Source organism: Talpa europaea (genome assembly GCF_964194135.1).
Source record: "Talpa europaea genome assembly, chromosome: 5".
Taxonomy (NCBI): Eukaryota; Metazoa; Chordata; class Mammalia; order Eulipotyphla; family Talpidae; genus Talpa; species Talpa europaea.
In genome coordinates this window covers 104,733,100-104,754,639 of record NC_140071.1, presented here as the reverse complement: position 1 = coordinate 104,754,639, position 21,540 = coordinate 104,733,100, and the positions used below count along the sequence as shown (strand labels likewise).

The window sequence follows — 21,540 nt, the reverse complement described above, 5'->3', positions numbered from 1 at the left end:
CAGGGGAGGCCCTGGTGCTATATGTTATCTACTTATTCCAGATCTTTAATTGATTGAAAATGGTTATAAATAGGTAAACATCCATATTTTCTGGGAGTAGAAAAATCACTAGGTAAAATGTTTCATTTTTATATTCAATATAGGTGATTGAAACTTCAATTAAATTGAAATATCATACAAGGGTACTGGTGAAGATTTAACTCAAAATATCAGTAAATACTGATAAAAAATTTCTACTCCATTTCTACTATTACAAACTTAAGTGCTCTTAATGAAGATTGGTACAGTTCCTACAACAAGGTCCTATACTTGCTTCTACAAACCATGGGACCAAGAATTTGGCCAAAATTTAATATTTCTCTCCTACAAAACAGCTAGTTACAGGAACAAGTATGGATCTATCTCTTGGGACAGAACTGCTCTCTCTTCTCTGCCCTTCAACCAACCACAACTTCCTCCTTGGCCCCCAGTCACAGTTTCTAGATATAACTCCTCTGCCATTCCATCCTCTGAAACAGCTGAGACCTACTGGTACCATTTTTTATGGCTTCCTGGAAAACCATTTCCTGGTGGAGGAAACAAACTCATTCAGAATATGGACAATTACCTGATAAAACTCCAGAGGCTTTAGAGACCTAATCTTAACTGGCCCTCCTCATCTTAAAGCATCACCAAGAGCCTTCTGTATTCAGTGGTCCTTGAGGGGCCTGGCCTAGAGCTTCCCTCCAACCTCGCTAGAGCTTTGGTCATCCGAGAGCTGTGAACCAAGTGGGAAAAAAAAATAAAAGAGAAAAAGCTACCTGCAAAAGACTCTTAGGTAGACAAAATAGCAACAGCAAAAAAGGACAAAGGAAGGTGGGAAGGAGGAGGAGGAGAAAATTATATTGAACAAAGATAGTCTGATTTTAATTTTGTTTTAATTAAAATACAATACATATTTTCATGGCTCATAGCTATTTTTTTTTAAATAATGTTACAAGAATTTCCATAAACTTGTATCAGCACTGAAGAATTAGTGTCCCTGGTCTTTGTAAGTCAAAATGCATTGTGTTGCTTAGTTTTGCTCATGGTGAAATTCTTTCCCACTAATTACAAAAGTTGATTAAGAATCCAATAAAATAAAAGACTCTAAATCAGTCAGTGACTATATTTTTATTAAGTTTTGTTCACTACCACACCTGTTCCACAGTGTTCTGATATGAAGGCAAATAAAATGTGATCAAACTGAACCTTTCAGAAGGAATTTATTCCAATCTCTTAGAGTTGTCCTAACCAACTTTCCATGGACAAGAATGTACTTTCATAAACTAGAAAATTTAATGACTAAAACCAAGAACTTTTTATGATGTGGTGAGATAGCTCCAATGTTGATTCATTAAATAGAAAGCAAATAGTAGTAGGCTGGTTTGCTAGGAACACTTACTTTGCGTGGGACTTTCTGAAGGCCTAGAATGAGATTTCTTGTTTTGTAGAGTCTGCTTAGAATTAAAGTTCATAAGTTCCCTTGGGAACACAAGTCTTTCGAAATAATCATTGTACACACTAATTTATTAAAGGGCATATTAAATAAGGCAAAAATGACCTGATATAATTGTTACAAGTCTCTCTTGTCTTAGATACCAGTCTTGGAGGCAATCCAGTTGCGGTAGGAGGTCACTCGAACGTAGACACCTGGCTTATTGATTCTACCACATTCTAAACCCCAGCTCACTATTCCAACAAGGTACCAAATATCTCGAGAATTGGGGTAAACCAATGGTCCTCCAGAGTCACCCTAAATAAAACAGAATATTAAACATTATGAAAATTTACTTCCTGATTTTTCACATCAAGTGATAAGCCCAGATGAAGTTTGTGATTTCTGCTTCATAGAAACCATAGGAAGGGGCCTCCCTGGTGGTGCAGCAGTAGAGCGCTGGGCTGCGAAGCTGCCCGCAGCCTCTGCAGCACCAGTTCGATCCCCTGCCACTGGGCGAGGGTCCCACATGGTGCGCAGACCTCTCCAGCTGCCCGCTGCTCCCCTCAGCAGTGTACTTCATCAGTCTACCTGTTCTATTCCTTGCTCTGGCTCTGGTGAATTCTCTCACCCTCCAGTGCTTCTGACTGTACCCAGTGCTTGTATAAATAAATAAAAAGAAAAGAAAAAGAAACCATAGAAAGGTGTATGGTATAAATTCCTCATCACCCATAATCTCAGCTCTGGATGGTAAGAATATACTCCCTGGGACTCCTTGATATTTACCTGAAACCTTGAAGGTGTGAAATGAGAAGTTACAAAGTCTAGTTCTATGAGAAAAATTTGGGGAGATCTGTATTATGAAAGTACTTGCAGTCCAGGGCTTCATAGCTGAGAAAAGTGGCCACAACCCTAGCCTTTGGGGCTCAAAAGGTAAGAGAAATGGACTGGATGTAACTGAAAATTTTCAGGACTAATTCTTTTCTGACATATAGGTAAAAGAATAGATTGTGATACTAGATTATTTTGGTTGATATGCCAGCTCTTCCATTTTTTCGCTGTGAGACTTTATATAAATCACTTCACTTTCTTCAGTTTCCTTGTCTATAAAATGACAATAATGATAGAATCTGTGTCACAATGTTATGGTGAAGATTAAATGAATTAATATTTGTAAAGAACTCAGAGTAAATCCAACATACATGTTTGTTAAAAATTTATGAACTCATTTGTCTGCAGGGAAGAATTACTTTAGTGTGAAAGCTGAAAGGAAGTTTGACAGACTTGTCAAAGTACAATGAACTGAACCATAGAATTGTCTCTGCATTAACGATTTCCATAAAATAATAGCAATTATTGATATACTATTTGTCTGATGTGAATAATGTCCAGCCTTACCTGGCAGGCATCAATGTTTCCTTCCATATAGCCAGCACATAACATCGTGTCCTGCACCAGACCATTATATGCTTCTTTAGCATTACAAGTGTTTGTATCAATAATCCTCACAGGTGCTTTCTGAAGTAACAGTGGCATTTCACCTAAAGAACAAGACAGAAATTATTTTGTCCTTTGTGCAGAAGACCAACATTTGACTCTTGTCTATTCTTAAAATTAAAGGCCCTCATTCAAAGCAATAAAAAACAATAGTTCAAAGAAAAATTTGAAACATCATTTTAATGCTGCCTTTCTATGTCCTGATCTCTCTACTTACATCTTTGGACCAGATCTTTCTCCAATAAGGTAGAGACTTTTTACAACTAGATCGGTCTCCTTGGAATGCTCCAAACCTAGGAATTTGAAATTTTATAACTCCATATGCACCTTCCCTGAGAGATCACCTGGAAGTTGTGAATCTGAAAGTAAATTGCACCTTTGACACTGTACCTTGTTGCTAATTTTTCTAGTTTTTGAATTTTAAATACTGTATTAAGTTTTAATTGAACTTACCATCATAGGAAACTGCTCCCCATCCGGTTACAACAACTCCTTCACCTGGTGGGAAAATCTCTGCAGCTTCAGGAAGACAAACTCTATGTACATCATTCTTAAACAAAACTTTTTCTGTGAGCAGTATAACTGCAATATCATCATGATGTTGACCTTTGACGTAGTCTTCATGAATAATAATTTGTTGAACGTAATGTTTCATATAAGGAGGAGTAACTCTAGTACCAAAGCTGACAGTATAGTTTCTTGGATTTTGTGTTCTAAAGAGATGAAAATCATATATTTTGTATTTATTTCAAAATCAGAAGTATAGTCTGTACCTACTATACTTGTGTCATGAAAATATTTTTTGCTCTATAATCTATTAGCAGTGATACAATTGGATTTTTTCATTCATTTTAAAAATCTTGTTTGGATCCCTACATAATACAATATATAAGGCAATGGGGATATAAAAATAAAATAAATACTTCATACTTTCAAGAAATTTAAACTTCATACTTTCAAGAAATTTAAATTTAAACCTAATTTAAACAGAGGCAGCTGCAATTGCCTAAATAATTGTATTTATAACGAGTCAAACCACAAAATGGAGGACTTAAATCTGTATGCTCTAGAAATGGAAGATTTGTTATGAGTGCTGAGCACCAACTAATGACCTGGAGATGCACCAGTGGAATGGAAGATTTCTTAAAGAGCATTTTGGATGACCCTATATAGATGAGTCATATTAGCCTAAAACATGAGGAGAGGGATCAGGCATGTGCAAAGGAGAAGGGAGATATGAAAAAGATGTGTTTTAGCAACTGAAAATGGTTTGGAATGTCTAAGGTATACACAGATGAAAGATAAGAATAATATGAGGAGGGAAATGTAGGATGAAGAATGAATGACTCATCCTTTTCCTAATGGTAAGGGAGCAAAGTGTTAGATTAGTTTATCATATAATTTGTCTTCTAAACCATGATACTTTTTAGAATAAAAGGGAGTGCTGTTGATAATTCCTCTGGAATAATGTGTATAAAATCGACCTGCCCCAGCATCTTTGGTCTCCCCAGCCTTGGGCAACAAGATGAACTTACTTTTTAAAGCAGTGAGCTGCAGTCACCAGGTATCTGTCACTTATCAAAGAGGCCCCACAGTAGTGTCGACCATTCCTTCTGACACTTGCTTGCCATGGCCATTCTCCTTCCTGAGCAGTGGAACCTCCCTTGACTCTGTCATGTGTAGCTGACATCCTTGCTCGTCTCCCACAGCCTGGCAGAAAGGGTCAGTTTTGTGTCATTGAATATAGGAAAATAATATTTATTGGATTACAAAACCAAGAGTGAGGTGCTGTCATTCATACATGATTATGTCTAACAATATCTTGCATGGACAGGAACAGAGCATATTCTCTTTACCCAGGAATCACTAGCAGCCCCTGAGTCACCTCCATACCCAGTGTCTCCAAGACACGGCAATACTTAGAGAATGTGAAAGCTATGGAGGCATATAAAGTCAAGGTTAAGTTCATGGGCTATGTAACCACACAATTTGGTTTGAATTCTAGCTCAACCATTTGCAGACTGGATGTATCTGGATAACTTATTTTATTTCTTTGTGCTTTAGTTTCCCCATCTCTAAAATGAGAGGATAATAATGCTTATCTCTAGGATTGTTGTGAGGATTAAGTGATTACATATAAGCACTTATAACCATACCTGGTCAGGAGCAACAAATCTTGACTGATATGTTTTAGATCATCTCACACATTTAATTAAAAAGTATCTGAACTTACGGTTGTTGATTATCTGTTCAGCATCAGCCTTACTCATTTCTGATATAAAACAAAAAAATAGTAAATTTAGTATCTAATATCAGTCCCTCAACCCACATACCAATGGAGTAAGATGACAGGTTTACAAAGCAGTAGGGTCCAGGAATAATAGTGAATCTCTGGATAAAGTTTCAACAGAAAAGAGAGAAACTGGTTTACTGAAATTGTCCTTTGACTCTTTATGAATACATATATGGAAATAACATCATATATGAAAATGAAACTTCATTTTCATATAATTGGCATTGTATTCTACATCGGCAAAAATGGGAAATTGCTAGAATCTTTCCTTAGAAGATCAGGAAGACCTCTGAATATGATTCTGTCAGTACACAAAAATCACTTTCATAAAGTGACATGTCTTATAAAGGCTGTTTTTGAAAGTTTATAGGGGATCATGAAAAGAATAGCAAGACCTGCCATTATTTATAAGGACTGTTCAAAGTCTTACTATCTGCTCTAGAATGAGAAACAGCTTTTTTTCCCCGTCAGGAGCAATTTTAAGGTTGGCATTACTATGATCTGTTTGTTTTTTTTTTTTTTTAATAATGAAGAATACAAGAAATTGCTCTGCTAAAAAACAATGAATTCTTCAGTGTTTGTGATATGTGTTAAGGATAAAATGATCAAAATAACACTTCTGTATATAATACATAAGCTTACCCGTTAGTATAAGAGAATTGGGATCTGTTTTCAAGTATCCAGATTGGTTTGTCAGCATGGAACGTAATATGCTTTCAATTTTTCGTTTTGTGTTTTCCTTCTGTGACCTGGGAGCCTTGAACATCAGCCATATATGTGCTGTCACACTGTTGCTATCAGAACTGGGAACAACATAAAGGTATCACATGTTGCAAAAAAAAAAAAAAAAAGCATTTACTTCCTCATTCCCTGGTCTTTAATAGCTTGATTTCTTCTGCTATTTTAGGGGTTTGTGTAGTACCCTCACTTTTATTCACAGAATTGTCCATCTTCCTATATTCACTTGGTAACAGTATGTATTCAGCTATAATATTCAGTTTAGAGGACAATTAGTTCCACAAATCTGAAAAAGAGAAAAGACCTGAAGCACAGGTTAGACATATCATGTAACAATTGGGATCCTTTACTCATGCATTCACCATTTATTGTACAAAGGCTCTAGACAAGTGACTGGGCTAGGTGCTATTGGACGATGCCAGGATCACCCATTAGACATGGCTTCCAAACCTTAAAGAATTTCTAGATTTCTAGGAGACAGAAGACATATATATACAGTTGACTATAATAAATGAAGCAGAAGTGATATAGTGATATTTTTCTTACTTGCAGATAGAGGAAAGAAAGAAAAGTAAATTTTTACTTAAGGGAACAGAGAAATTTTCAAGGGTAAAGAGATATACACTTGAGCCTTAGAGTATTTTCATCACTATTTTATCATCAAGCATGAAATTTCATTAGGCAGATAAGATGAGGGACAGAACTCCAGAATGACTGGATGGGAGCAATATTATTTAGAATTTATTGGACACCCGCTATGTTTCAGATACATTTTTAATCACATTTTGTCTCCACAATAACTAGGAAATGTAGGTGTCATTATCTTTATCTATAGATAAGGAAAAATTGAGGCTCTGATGTGCTCAAGCTTACACTGATACTAAATAAGGATCCAGATTCTGTATAGTTGACTCCATAACCCAGGCTTTTACATTATGCATTTTGCCCTCTGATGCAGCCAGCCAGAGATAGAAGAGGGTCTTTAGAGCTAGCCAGTGGGTAACTGTGAAGAGTGGATAAGTAAAAACATGCTTGGGGAAGAGTAATCTGATTGTGGTATTCAGGCAGTTTTGTTAGGAATCAAGAAAGAAGTGGGCAACCCAAAAGACTGGTCAATGAAAGTGTAGGAATTGTCCAGTATCCCTGAAGTTAGGTGTCTGAAGTGGCACCATTATTCTGTGAGTCCTCTTAATGTATGGCTAACATTTTGGCATATAAATCAATTATCATTCTTAGAAAGGACTCTACTCACAGAAGTTTACTATTAGCATAGCAGAATGAAAAGTTCTGTCCTGTAGCTATTTATTCACTTCCTATAGACCCACACTTGCTATAGATACTTGAAGTTACATGCATAGGAAAACAAGGCAAAATCCTCTAACTCTCCTATGTCTTGCCAATACTAAAATAGACTCCCTAGTTTTGTGCTAGTGGAGATCTTGACTCGCTCTGCAATTTCAGGAGTTCCATGATTTCCAGGAGTAGGAAGGAAAGGGTAAATAAGCATGATCTGGTAGTGGTGATGAAGATAAAAGCAGTAATTGCTGATTTGTTTACCACCTCCCACCCTCCCCCTCTGTATTCTCAAATCTGTGATCATATTTCACAATTAGTTTTGGTTTAGTTTTGCCTTTTCCTTTGTTTTGTTTCTTCAAATTCTGCATATGTATGAATCATTTGAAATGTGTTTATTTGCAAATATTTTCACATTCATTATCTTTTTTGATGCTGAGTACAGTTGTATAAGGAAAGCAAAGTGTTACCGATATTTCTCAAATATTAGTACATCTGTAAATTGACACAGATAGGATATAGCAGAGGGGAACAGAAGCAAAGTGATACAGTGACTGGCCAAGGCTCTTGAGCAACTAAGTGGCAAACACTAGGCTTGGTTTATCTACCTCCTGTTCTAGAGTTCCCTGTGCTATTCTGTGCTACTCTAAACCCATATGCAGAGACCACAGCATTAGTTTACATTTTTGTTATGTTGACTGAAGGATTTCCTTGGCATCAAGCCAAGGTTAGATATGTTTCTTCTACCCTGTATGAACTCTAAGACAGTTCCACAAGATGCTTAGCTCACTTTCTAGAAGAAAAAATATGAGAAAATAGAGTCTGTATTTATGCTAATGTAAATAAAAATGTTAGAACATCAGGCATTGGTCTAAGGGACCATCTAATATTTGCTGAACATAGAGACTTAAGAAACCAGAGTGATAAATCAACTGTAATTAAGGTTTGATACATTCTAAATGTATCAACTAAATAGTCCATTTAAAACGCAACTAAATAGTCCATTCTTTGCTTAGGCTTCATGTTGTACAATTGATATAACACTTAGCTTAAGGTATATCTATTTATTAATAATGTATCAACTAAGACTAATGTAGCAATAAACTGTTCAGAGAAACTTGAAATGTAATAACATATAAGTGTTGATCTCTTTTCTGAGTGTTAATATTAGTTACTTACACCAATCTGATGACTTGAGAATTGATATATTGTTTGTAAATGCTAGAACTTTCAAATGCATCAGACATCTGTTAAAGAAAACACAGAGTCAAACATCAAATTACAATTATATATTTATATATCAGAGAATTAACAAAGAAATAAATTTAAGTAAATATAGTTTACCTTAGTCTCGAGAATTTTGCTAAGATAATGATTTTCTGGTGATGTCTCCCTTTCGTAATTTTTATTATATGGGATATCCAGCACTTTAAAGCTACCTCCATAATAATAGGTCCTGCTTTCTGTGAGATAAAGAAATGATAGAAGAATCATTTCAGAGAACTTTATTTCAAATACACATACAGATTATATACAGCAATACCAACTAATTAAGTATTGTGCTCATGTTAGATATTGAAAAGTCCTGTGAATCTTTCTGGAACAATTGCTTTAAAAAAGAAAATGGGTTTTGTGGAAAGTATAAGACAAGAATAGAGCAGATGTAGAAAAGTAACCTCTTAATTGAGACATAGGACTATAAACTATAAATGATATTTATGTCTAGAATAATCAATTTGCAGTCTATAATAAAATTATCATTTATTAAGTATCAACCATGTGAAGATATTTTATAATATCTGGTTGAAGTGCACCCATTTTTCAGGAGAAATATAATCATGGAGCTATTCAGTAACTTTTTGGTATCATAAAGCTGCTTAAAAAAAAAAAGCCAAGAATCAAAACTTGATCTGTCTGACTTTCAAAGTCCACAACTAACCCACTTCCTAATCCTTAATAGCTGACTGGAGACCTAAAGCACCAAGGGGGAGAAGGGGGTAAGAAAGGGGTAAGAACAAAGAGGAAAGGATGTATAATGGTCTATGGTGGTGGCATATAGGTTAGTTGGTGGTGGGTGCACTGTGGTGGTAATACCTGATGGGGTACCTCAGTTAAAAAAAAAAGATTAAAGGGCCTCCCCTGGTGGGGCAGCGGTTGAGCGCTGGGCTGTGAAGCTGCCCGCAGCCTCTGCAGTGCCGGTTCGATCCCTGGCCACCGGCGAGGGTCCCATGTGGAGTGATTTTATGAGAAATAAGGTTATATAAAGGAATATCTAGATAGTAAAAAAAAAAGTAACTCATTAAATATATAATAGGGGCCTTAATATTCAAATTACCGGCTATCAAGAAGGAAAGTAAAGAGGACAGGAAATCATCAAAGAAATAATCTAACAATTTTCAGAAATTGAAGCATATGAGTTTCTAGATTGAGAGGACCCACTAAATGTTAGCACAATAGATGAAAATAAGATGTAAACAATATCACACTACCATGAAATTTCAAAATTCTGGAAAAAAATTAAATTTTACAATAAGGTTTTAGCAGGAGGTATAGGAGAAAAGCTTTCTTTAAAAGCTCTATCAAGACTTCTTGATAGAAACATGCAAAGCAAGACAATACAGATTTTGCTTCAAAATTCAGAAAAATACTTTTTCCAACCTAGAATTCTATACTGTTAGAGTAATTAAAATATTTTCAGAAACCTGAACTGCCAAAAATTAACTTCCTAGAAAGATTTCAGAATATACTTTCCACCAAACTGAGTGAATAAAAAAATAAAAAGGAAATACAGATTCCAGTCATTAGGGGATTAAAGGCAACAGACAATTGAAAGTAACCCCTACATTGTTGCTGAAGGAAAATTCCAAGTCAACACATATGTTATCAGTAAGTGGATAAGTATGGAAAATTCATCTTCCAAAGTAGGTGACAAGATAATATCAAAATTAACTAAAAATTAGGATATAACAATACTAAAAATTGACTCATAGAGCTGAAAGTTTTGTCTGAGAAATGGCAAATAGGAATAGTGGAGGAAGAATAGTGTGTTTCATAAAAAGTCCTGACAATTTGACTCAACTCTGACTATATCTATTTAATTAAATATATACCTTAATTTAATATATATTTGGAGGGAAAAGAATCCAAGCATGGAAATTCATGGGAAAATGAATGGATAGTAATGATATGTTTCATTTAAGTGTACATAAATATATATTAAAATGAAACAATTGTAATAATTCTGACTATAAATCAGAATGAAGAAATAAATGTTGACGATGTAAAAAGGACAATATTGCTGACTATTAGGAAGTGAGGGAAAAATGAGAAGTGTGCTGATTTTCATACCTTTCAGAACAGGATATAATAAAGTCTAAAGTTGAAACACATGGTTTTTGAAAAATGACTCCAACATTCCTCATGTTTTTTAAAGTCTATTTTGAAATCTATGTTAAAGGATTTTTTAATATCAATATTTTTGTTAGGAAGAAATAATTCAAAAATTCAATATTATTCAGTTTCTTTTCATATAAAGTCAGTGTCATAAATTAACCATAAAATAATACATATTATATAATCTGAGATTTTTTTCCTACCTATTATCTATCTAGACATTCATATGTGTATATGGTATACAGTCTTTAACCTGTGTGTATTAAAAAATGCATCTGCAGTAAAGTGTTTGGCCAATACTAATAATTTTCATTTCTTGTATCTCGGGTCACTGATGTATATTTAAAGGGGTATTATCAATTGGTTGCAACTGTTTTTTTTTTTTTTTGTCTTTTGTAGAAATGGAAATAATGCTCATAACAAACTTAAATATACCAAAAATGTATGTTTTACCAACCTACTGCCAGAAAATGAACCAGGAGACCAATAGTTATCCCCAGGATTGCCAACACTCCAAACACAATTAGTGCGATCATCCATAGTGGCAATGATGGGCGGCCAATTGCGACAGGTCTGCAAATCAAGGACGTGTATAAAAACCATATATCAGAAGAGCCAGAGTCATTCCAAAGCTTTCCTTTTTCCTGCTTATGCACCCCTAGAAGTTCCACAATTTGGGCAAAGTAGTAGCAAAGGACATTTGAAAACAAAATGGAAGGATGGGAAGAAAAGAGGAAGAAAAATCAACGTGTTACTTCAAATTTTGATTGAAGCTCTGTGTGAGTGCCATGAAATTATTTCCCAGGAGTATGATGACTGGTGTCAGTTTCCTATGCTTAGCATCTATTTCCTTCCCATGGTCAATGGGTAGTATCACTAAGGACATAAGTGATTAGGAAGATGAATCCGTAGTAAATATGCATAATGATAGTTTAAAGGGAGGACAAAGAAAGAGACTACTGTAATCCAGGGAGGTGGAGTGAGAAATGAAAGTAAGTGTGATGAATCTGAGAAAGTTTACAGTAAAATATTTGAATTTGGTAATTAGTTATCTACATTGACAAAGGATTAGGAATAAAAATAACACAAGATTTTAACTAAAGATGTAAAAGGAAACAATGAAATATACAAGAGGTACAGAGGTAACTTGGGAAGGAAAATATTAAAGTTGTTATATCTTGCATTTGAAAGACATTTAAATTTCCAGTAGACAGTGGAACTATGAGGAACCAGAGCTGGGGATGTAAATTTAGGAGTCATCCAAAAACAGAAAAAAAAAAAATGCTGTAAAACTATACTAGTATATAATAGTGCTGGCTAATTATAATATTGTACAAAATTTGTATTTCTTTTCCTAAGGCAAACAATTGTTTCCATTCTATCTACAATGTCTGATGTCTTTCTTGAATCTCAGCACTATTGATATCTCCCAAAAGAAGACTTTAAATTATCCTCATGTTCTTTCAAGTGTAAAAATCAAAATACTGTTCCCTTTCAGTGATGGGTCATCACTGACTTCATCTCATAAGAATTCAGTTACACTGAAACTACTTAGTTCCTGGCTTGGTTCACTAATTTTTGCTCCACACCCTTTCATGTCTCCCATGAACTCTTACTAATTACTTCTTCCCCTTGTTTTAAGTGGGACTATATTTATACATTTCTGATTTTGACTAGTTTTAGCTTTAAACATTTACCTCAGGGCAGGACTTCACACAGGTTGGGACATTTTTTTTCTTTTATTTCTGCAATTTGTTTTAAGAAATCATATTCTTATAAGACTAGAAATAAAACTAAATCTATTAACAGTTGATCAAATAATATGTGGTAGAATTCATAAATTCTACAGTTTAAAAGTGAAGTACTGAAATACCTTTCTAATTCTTATATATACTTTCCCTAACTTTTTCCATTTTGATTATTGTTTTTATAGCTCAGAAGTTTTTCTGGGTTGTAACTCCCTCTAGCTTATAACCTAAAGTTTCAAACCATGACACAGATTAAATAACTGCTATAAAATGATAGACTTCCCAGGCAGAATTGTCAGTTTCCCCACTTAGCCATTATTATTGGTGGTCCATCCTACCAATTCTTCTGAAAAATTACATGAAGGGAATAACTGGAAGAAGGTAAAGAATATTGATTAGATCTTGCCACAGGGGAAAAAAAAAAACAACTCTCCTGGCCAAGATCTATCAATGCTAGTTGACAAGGATCTAAAACACAGGGTTTTTTTCTAATCTATGAACTAACCCTTAGAAAGAAATTGAAATTGGTGTGGTTTTGAAGTCTTTTCTTTCACTTCTAGTTCTTTTTTTCATCTTGGCTATTTATCACTTAGGCACCCACATACAGTCACAGAATTAAATAAGTTCCCCCTAAATGCACCTGCAGCACACAACATGTCCCCAAATCCCTCCATCCTCTCAGGCAACAGGATGAAACCTCCCTCTGAGAAGATAGACACTAAATTACAGCTTTAACCTTACTTAGGTACTAGGAGTACTTAGAAACAATGACTTAATCCTTTGAAATCTTTCAAGTTAAAACTTCACACAACTGTCAAATGATGATGGTGAAGGAGGAGGGACCTATAAATATTAAAAATCATCCACCCAGCACAAAAGTGATGACTACCTTACAGAGAAAACAAAACAAAACAGGCATGCTGTTTCCTCTTCACTTTTAACTATGTGTGATCTCTAATAGATCAAAGATGTGGCTAATAAAAAATTTCAATCATGAAAAATATACCATCTTTAATAAAGAAATCACACAATAACAATTCAAGAAAAATTTTCTTAGTGTATTTTATCACATTGAGTATTCTTTCTAATCACATTTACATATATGTATGTATGTCTTGAAGGACTCAACTGTTGACTCAAGATACACATTTTTAGAGAATATTCATGTAATGTGTGAATTTATATTTCATCATTATCTAAACACTAGATATATTAAAATTAGATTCAGTTAATTTTGCTATAGTGCATATATTTTGATGAAAATGCCCTGTGAGTTGAATATATAAATAATATATAAAGTAATAAATATTTAATAATCACTGTTCATATGATAATTAGACACTTTAAAACTAAACTTCACATGTCTATACATAAGCATTCTAATTCATGAACATTTTACAAATAAAAATATGCAGCTTTACTTTTAAAAAATGAAGCATATATTTTAACAAATTCTGTTCTGGGCAAGAGATGTTTCAGAAGAGTAAAATGCCTTCATAAAATTTATCATCAATCTCATGTGTTTGATTTTTTACACTAATAAACTTTCCTTTCTAATTCATAAAAATAATGTTGTTTTATGTGAGTCTACAGAGAACACATAGGAAGCAATGGTACTGTGAGATTCAAGATAATATTCATGAATGCATTTTAGAAAGAGCAAGATGTTAAACAAATGCAAGGGTCATGATCAGCAGCAACACCAATACCAATTTAACATTTGATTTTTAAGAGAAAATTTTCTCTCCATTTCTTTTTCTTCACTTTACTACAGTCATACAATAGTATTATTTTTCATTCACAGAACATTAAGCTGCATGTCACCTTTTAGAAGCACTCTCCAAATCACTCCATGAATCTACAGATTCCATAAGCAAATATAGGTATGTTCTAGGGTTGTCTCTATGCAGGAAATCCAAAATATTGTGGGACAATTTCAAATTCCCCCTTAAAGTCAGTTATTTCTCTGCATCCCTTGAGTGAGGGTCATATTGGGGAAACATAATTCTATTTCTGTCAGAATTTTAGCCAAGCAAATCTCCACTTACCTGTACATAATGTGCTGATATAATGGCTGTTGATGTTAATAAAAATAAAGGACACTTCCGTGCTACTTTTGTCCTGATCAGTGGTTCTCAGGTAAATGTGCTAACCACAATGATAGTTGGGGTTTTAAGGGCTGGGTGCAATAGCAGAAAGCAATTAAAGGGAAACTCGTTTAACAAGTGTTGATGACAGTTGTGGAACTGTGGTTTAAAGGAAGAAATAAAAATGGTCTTTGAATGGGTTACTTAGAAAAATACAATAGACATTACTTGGATTGGTCACCTGTGAGGTCCACCCACAAAATAACACTACAGATTGGTGAATCAGTGTTCTGACTTAGATTCCATCCATTCTTTCCATGGTATAGAACTCCTCCCCAGTGAAACCCAGTTGAATTCACTAGAGCTGTCTTTGACAAATAACTTACATGCAAGTTGGATTTTTTGATACAATAATTTTGCTATAGCATTATTCACTTAAAACATTCTCAAGCTAAAAGTTGTCTCTTTGTGCTTCTATAAGAATGAATTTAAAGATGAAGGCAGGTTTTGGTGTGAGAAATATGAGTTCTGTTTTGATTCTTTATTGGAAAGGAAAGTAAGTCATCTGATCAGATGTTGTTTAAGAGAATATGGATTAACTTTTTGGGTGACACATCAAATTTTCATAAAAACAAAAATTTCAGGAGGACATTTAGGTATTTGGGGCACTAATAGAGATTCTTGATACCATCATTCTTTAACCTTACGCTTAAGTTATTCATTAATTGATATTTGCCATATACTTCCTGAGGCTACACATTGTTTCCTAGTAGTAGAAATACAATGAATATAATAAAATTCCTACCTCATGGAGCTTACAGTCTAATAGACACACAGTGAGAAAATACCGAGTACATTATTTAATGAGATATTTATATATGCAATAATAAAAATAAAGTAGAAGTATTAGGTGGAAGTAGTACATGCGTGGGGGTCGCATTCTTTAGTGTATTCCAGAAAGATCTCTGTGAGGAGGAAGCTTTTGAGTAGAGATTTAAAAGATGGTATTAATAAGCATAATTCATCTTCCTAATATATATTTTATAATCTTCAAAATTCTCAACTACATTCAGGAAAAAAACAAACTTTGTGGTTGATATTCAAGGCTATTTAGAATGCCATCTCTCTTAGTCTGTGGTATTCCAGAGTACAATAGTATAGCAGAACATGCATGACCTCTATGCCAAGGCCAGTCCACTAATAGCTAGATGTTGGACATAAATCTCTGAGTTTCAGCTTTATCATACATAAATGTAATGTTGTTGTATGACTGAGACCACAATGCTGAGGAATATGTCCAGGACATTGCATTATCTTAACAATGACTTTACCTAGAACTATCAGTAGACTTTACTTAATTTTTGAGAAGATGTGGCGAAACAATTGACCCTCATGCTGTACTTGAGCAATCAGAGATGTTACATCACTCCCTCCCCCTTTATTATATGTATTCCCAAAGCCACAGTGATTCCAAGAGAGAAAATAACATGAAATGTGTTAGTGAGACTATTTGGACTGGTTATGTGACTTTTGAGGTTTAGCAAAAGGTAAAGGTGTGCAAAAAACCCTCTCCTCTTGTCCACCCAAGGAAAAGCTTCATAAGTTCCCTTGTTCACTAAAATTGCTACCTACCAATACAAAGTGATTTGCCTTTGCCTTGGTCCCTCTCTGCCCACTTCACATAGCGGCCAGCTTCAGATTACTGCTGGGTTAATACTCAACAGTTGAGTCACTTCTCATAGTTCCCTCCCTTGAATGGCAAGTGCTTTCTTATTTCCATGCTTTTATTCATAATGTTTAATACTCCCAGGATTTCCATTTCTATTCATCTAGTGTTTCTTCATGCTTTATAGTCCAACCTAATTGCCACTTCCATCATGAAGTCTTCCCTCTTTTTTCTTTTCTCTAATATATGCTGTCTTCAGTATTCATTTTGATCTCAATCTGCTACCTTGTTATAATGGGTTTCTATTTAAATCTGTACTGTGCATGTCTTATCACCCCAATGGAAGAATAACCTGCTTTAACCTGAAGGTGTGAATGGCATCTTATACTATATTTTTCATAATGATCATCAGACTGGGAGTCAAGAAACAATTTTATTGTAGGCAGATATCAGTCCAGTCTCTGGATATCAAGAATCTGTAGCAATAATATCATCTGTGATGGAGACTTTCTGATCTCTGGATCTTATTTACTGAATTCAATATTGTCAATTGCAGTCTCTTCTCCTGGGTATAAGTTTTCCAATTTCTTATTAATCATTTCAGGATTTAGTCCAGAGCCTGCACCACTAGTCCTTCCAACAATTTTTAAAGTACATGATGTCTTATTTCAAATTCCTCTCTGCTTAAAGTGTCTTTGCTGCTCTAAACCATGACTGATACAGTTGCAGATCTATTCAGAACAACCTCAATAAAAATTATGTAAAATTATGAGATGTAGAAAGATAATTCAATATGATATCATAAATACCTAAAGGAAATAGTAAATAATACTTCACATTTTATTTTTTTAAAAGGTTTATTTATTTATACAAGCACTGGGTACAGTCAGAAGCGTGGGAGGGTGAGAGAATTCACCAGAGACAGAGTGGAGAGCAGAACAGGCAGAAGGACCGAAGTACACTGCTGGGGGGAGCAGCAGGCAGCAGGAGAGGTCTGCGAGCCTTGTGGGACCCTTGCCCGGTGGCCCAGGGATCGAGCCTGCGCTACAGAGGCTGCGGGCAGCTTCGCAACCCAGCGCTCAACCGCTGCGCCACTGGGGAAGCCCAATACTTCACATTTTAATGGGTGGTATTTCATATACTTAAATTCTTGTATTTATTTATAAAATTATAAATATAATATATGAAAAAATCCAGAAAAAGTCACAAAGCAATGATTACTCTGCAGAGAAGGAAAGAGACCAGAAATAAAATGGTCATAAAAAAAGTTTAACTCAATTTATATCGAGTTTATTTTTTCCACAGGGATAATGTTTAAGTACATTACTTATGTAATTTCTAAAATATGTAATGTACTCATTGACATGCAATAAAAGTTTATGCTTGATGTGGATCTAAGTAGGAAAAAGAAGAATTGTATTGGCTATAAAGTATAGGTCCTCAGAGAGTCAGGGCCCAATAAAAATCGACTAGAATTAATTTACTTGTTGGCTCTGTAGAACTTTCCAAAAAGAGATAATTGTTTGATAACAATTTTAAACTAAATTTTAAAAGATGGTAAGAGGTTACCAGGGAGAGAAAAAAAAAACTGTCAGAGAAGAAACTTCTAGACAGCTACAGCATTTGGAAATGCCCATGTATTTTATCTTGTTTCAGAAATCTCAAGTAATAGTGTGATAGAATATAGGTTAAATACAAGGGCATAATGGGAGATAAAACAGAGATGTAGGCAGGAGCCAGATGCTAATATTGCATTTTAATTTTATTCATTGAGACAGGTTCAGGAAGTAGCCACAGTTCAGGAATAAAGAAATGAAAAGGAGTCCTTGAAAAACTTATGGTCTAGTAGGATGTTTAGATGCATAAATAGATGAGCTTTACATCCTGTAGAAAAGGCAATGACAGTTGGATTCCTGGGGCAACGTGGATCACTAGTCTCAGAGTGTCAGGGAATCTTCCTGGTAAGAAGTAACATCTCAGCAGCATCTTGAATCATGAGTAGTAAGAAGACTCAAGGACTTAAGGAGTTGCAATGTATAATAAAGAATTTGAGTTTCATTCTCTAAAGGTGTTGAGATGAGGGGTGGAGTAGAATTTTAACCAGGAAAGAAGAATGCTCCTAGACTAATTCTCCTTGATTACTAAACATTGTCACTGTTCCCTTCATAGCTTGTTCTTATTTTCATCTTAATCCTTACTCTTTCATCAAATGACTGGTAAGGGCAATATGGGGACAGTCTCTCATTACCCTGGCTCATTATTTCTGCCTCAGTGAATCTTTGTTAAATGAGACAATCTGACTTAAAGAGCATAAACCTGATAGCTAGTTAATGGAATTCTTATATAATATGTTCTCCTATATTTAGTGAAAATAAAGTTTTGTGTATTCAACCACAAGTGCCAACTGTGAAAAATTTTAGGAAAAACAGTATAAGAATCCATGATTGGATTATTTTATTTTTATAATAAGCATGATAATTGTAAAGAATGCAACATATTATAACAACATATAATTGTCTTTTCTGGAATCCTCTAATTAAGCACTATAAACTGCCAATCTCAAATGTTCTTGTCATATTACTATGAAATGTTTCAAAATAGATCCTCTTGATTTCCTGTATTGGAATATAAGAAATGAAAACCACAAACAATTCTTATTTACTCATTTGTTAGCAGGCAATAATTAAGGTATTTAACAAACATCCAATGAAGTAGTCACAAAACAAGTTTATAATGTCATAGAATAGATATTGTGCCCAAGTTATATCTTCTGGTGAAGATTTCTTTTAAGGGTATAATAAGAAATAGTTTACATTCTGCAGTGTGCTGATAAGTTTTTAACAACAAGCTCACAGCATCTGAAGATAGGAGCAAATATTTTTCTTTACCATGCAGATATTGATAGATGCAAATAACTTGACACCATTAATACTAGTAAATTGTAAAACAATTAGAACCCTTAATTTTCATTATTGGTGTGTTTCACAATTAGGTGATATAATCCCTGAAATTTTAACATTCAGCTCACACATGGGTGCAAGGAAGACTATGCACATACCACTGTTGTACTTCTAAATATTAAAATTTGTAAAGATTTCACACCTTTGGATATGTGGAAGGACCATGATTGCAATAAGGAATATAACACTCTTATTTAAAAGCAAAAGATATATCTTTTATATTAGCCCCATGTTGCATGTATTATATACAAAGATTTTTTTCCCATTAAGCACAGTGTCTTCATTTTCATGATAATTTCTATCATTGTGCAGAAGCTTTTTACTTTGATGTTTATATTTGCGTTTGCCTTCCTTGCTGTTGGAATCTTGTCCCCAAAGAAATCTCTGAAATGAATGTCATGGAGTGCTTTGCTTGTGTTTTCTTTCATGGATTTTATGGGTCTCATATTCAAGTCTTTACTCTTTTGTGTTAATTTTTGTATATGGTATGAGACAGTGGTCTATTTTCAGTCTTTTGCATATCACTAAACAGTTTTCCCAGTATCATTTATTGAATAAGATCTTATTTCTCCATTATATACTCTTAGATCCTTTGTCACAGATTAATTGTAATTAATTCTGAGCTCTAAATTCTATTCTATTCCATTGATCTAAGTGTCTTTTTAGGCCAATACTATACTGTTTTGATTACTATAGCTTTGCAAAATAGTTTTAAGTCTTGGGAATATTATCCCTCTGTTCTGCATTTTTGTCAGGTTTGCTATGATTATTTCGGGTCTATTGTGGTTACATATAAATTTCAGTAATGTTTATTCTATTTCTTAGAAGAATGACATTGAAAATTTGATAAGAATTGCATTAAATTCATACAATTCAAAAAAAGGAAACAAATAATCAAATTTAAAAATGGGAAGAAAATCTAAATAGACACTTCTTCAAAGAAGACATACAGATGGCCAATAGAGACATGAAATATGCTCATCTGGGGATTGCAAATCAAAATCACAATGAGATACCACCTCACTTGTCTGTCAGGCTTAAGTCACATTCGTTTTGTTTCTCCCCACATATCCACCTTGCTGATTTCTATCTAAAGGTCTTCACACTTTTCCCTTCTGATTTCTCTCCTCTTTGAATGTTATGCTCACAGAAAGTTTTTTTCGGACAGCTCAGTCTCAAGTAGTCCCTCTATTTTCTATCATATTGCCTTTTATTTCCTTCATAACATGTATCACAATCCAAAATTTTCTTCTGTATGTGTTTATTGCCTATCCATGTGCACCAAATTAAGCATCCTTGAAAGAAGACACTAAGTCTCTGTCTGACAGTTCCTAGAACACTGTGGGTGATCAATAAATATATGTGATCTGTCAGAGGATGAGAGAGGAGAGGAAGAGGACTTCATGTCACACCTGGTCATGGATTGACTTAACATCACCAAGCATGGCACTTGAGTCACATTTTATAAAAAAAAAAAAAAAAAAGAGGAAAAGAGTAATACCACAAAAAGTTGAGGGAAAGAATATTTTTTAGTTTGTTTTAGTTTCTTTTGGAATTTTTGGCTACTTTTTTATTGTAGGAAATTACAAAGGGTAAATTATCTGCTGAGATTACAAATTCAGCCTTCCATGTGATTGCACAGCCACTGTACGAGCTTCCACAACAGGCATACATGTTCTCAATACTTTTTTTTTCATATTTATTTTTTTTATTTATGCATACAAGAGCTGGGGTATAGGCCAGAGGTGGAGGGGGTGAGAGGACTCACCAGAGACAGAGTGGGGAGCAGAACAGGCAGATTGACCAAAAGCAATAGGTAAGAATACCCTGCTGAGGGGAGCAGCAGGCCAGACAGGAGATGTCTGCCACGCCATGTGGTCACTTCCCTAGCTGGGGATTGAACTTGTGCTGCAGTAGCCGGGGACTGCCCCACAGTGCTGATGCCCAACCCCTTGCACAACCAGGAAGATCCCTCAATACTCTTTTATTAAGATTTATTTATTTATGCATACAAGAGCTAGGGTACAAGCCATAGGTGCAGGGGATGAGAGAATTCCCCAGAGACAGAATGGAGAACAGAACAGGTAGACCAACTGAATGCACTGCTGAGGGTGCAGTGGCCCAGACAGGAGAGGTCTGCTATGCCATGTGGGTCACCTTCCTGGCCAGGGATCGAACTTGTGCTGTAGTGGCTGCGGATAGCTTCACAGTGCTGCATCTTAACCCCTTGCGCCACCAGGGAGGCTCCTCAATACTCCTTTTGTAAGAGAATTTAAGCATGAAAAAAAGGACATGAAAGAAATGGTATATAAATAACTGAAACTTTAAAATCATTGCTAAATTTATGACTAATTTCTGATCTCAAAGGTAAATTCATCCGAGTTACAGCTAATCAGAGAAACTGAAAGG

At 34.8% G+C, this 21,540-nt stretch overlaps 1 protein-coding gene across 1 annotated transcript; it reads right to left on the bottom strand.

Annotated features, from left to right (window-relative positions):
- Positions 1 to 1,414: 1,414 nt before the first annotated feature.
- LOC311170613 (transmembrane protease serine 11B-like protein) lies at positions 1,415 to 14,474 on the bottom strand (the record flags this gene model as incomplete). Its single annotated transcript, XM_084232997.1, has 10 exons — positions 1,415 to 1,774; positions 2,855 to 2,997; positions 3,407 to 3,666; positions 4,489 to 4,663; positions 5,187 to 5,225; positions 5,889 to 6,049; positions 8,457 to 8,524; positions 8,622 to 8,740; positions 11,128 to 11,243; positions 14,467 to 14,474. The coding sequence occupies 10 exons, from the start codon at positions 14,472 to 14,474 to the stop codon at positions 1,613 to 1,615; spliced, it is 1,251 nt and encodes a 416-aa protein (XP_084089123.1). The 3' UTR covers positions 1,415 to 1,612.
- Positions 14,475 to 21,540: the final 7,066 nt, after the last annotated feature.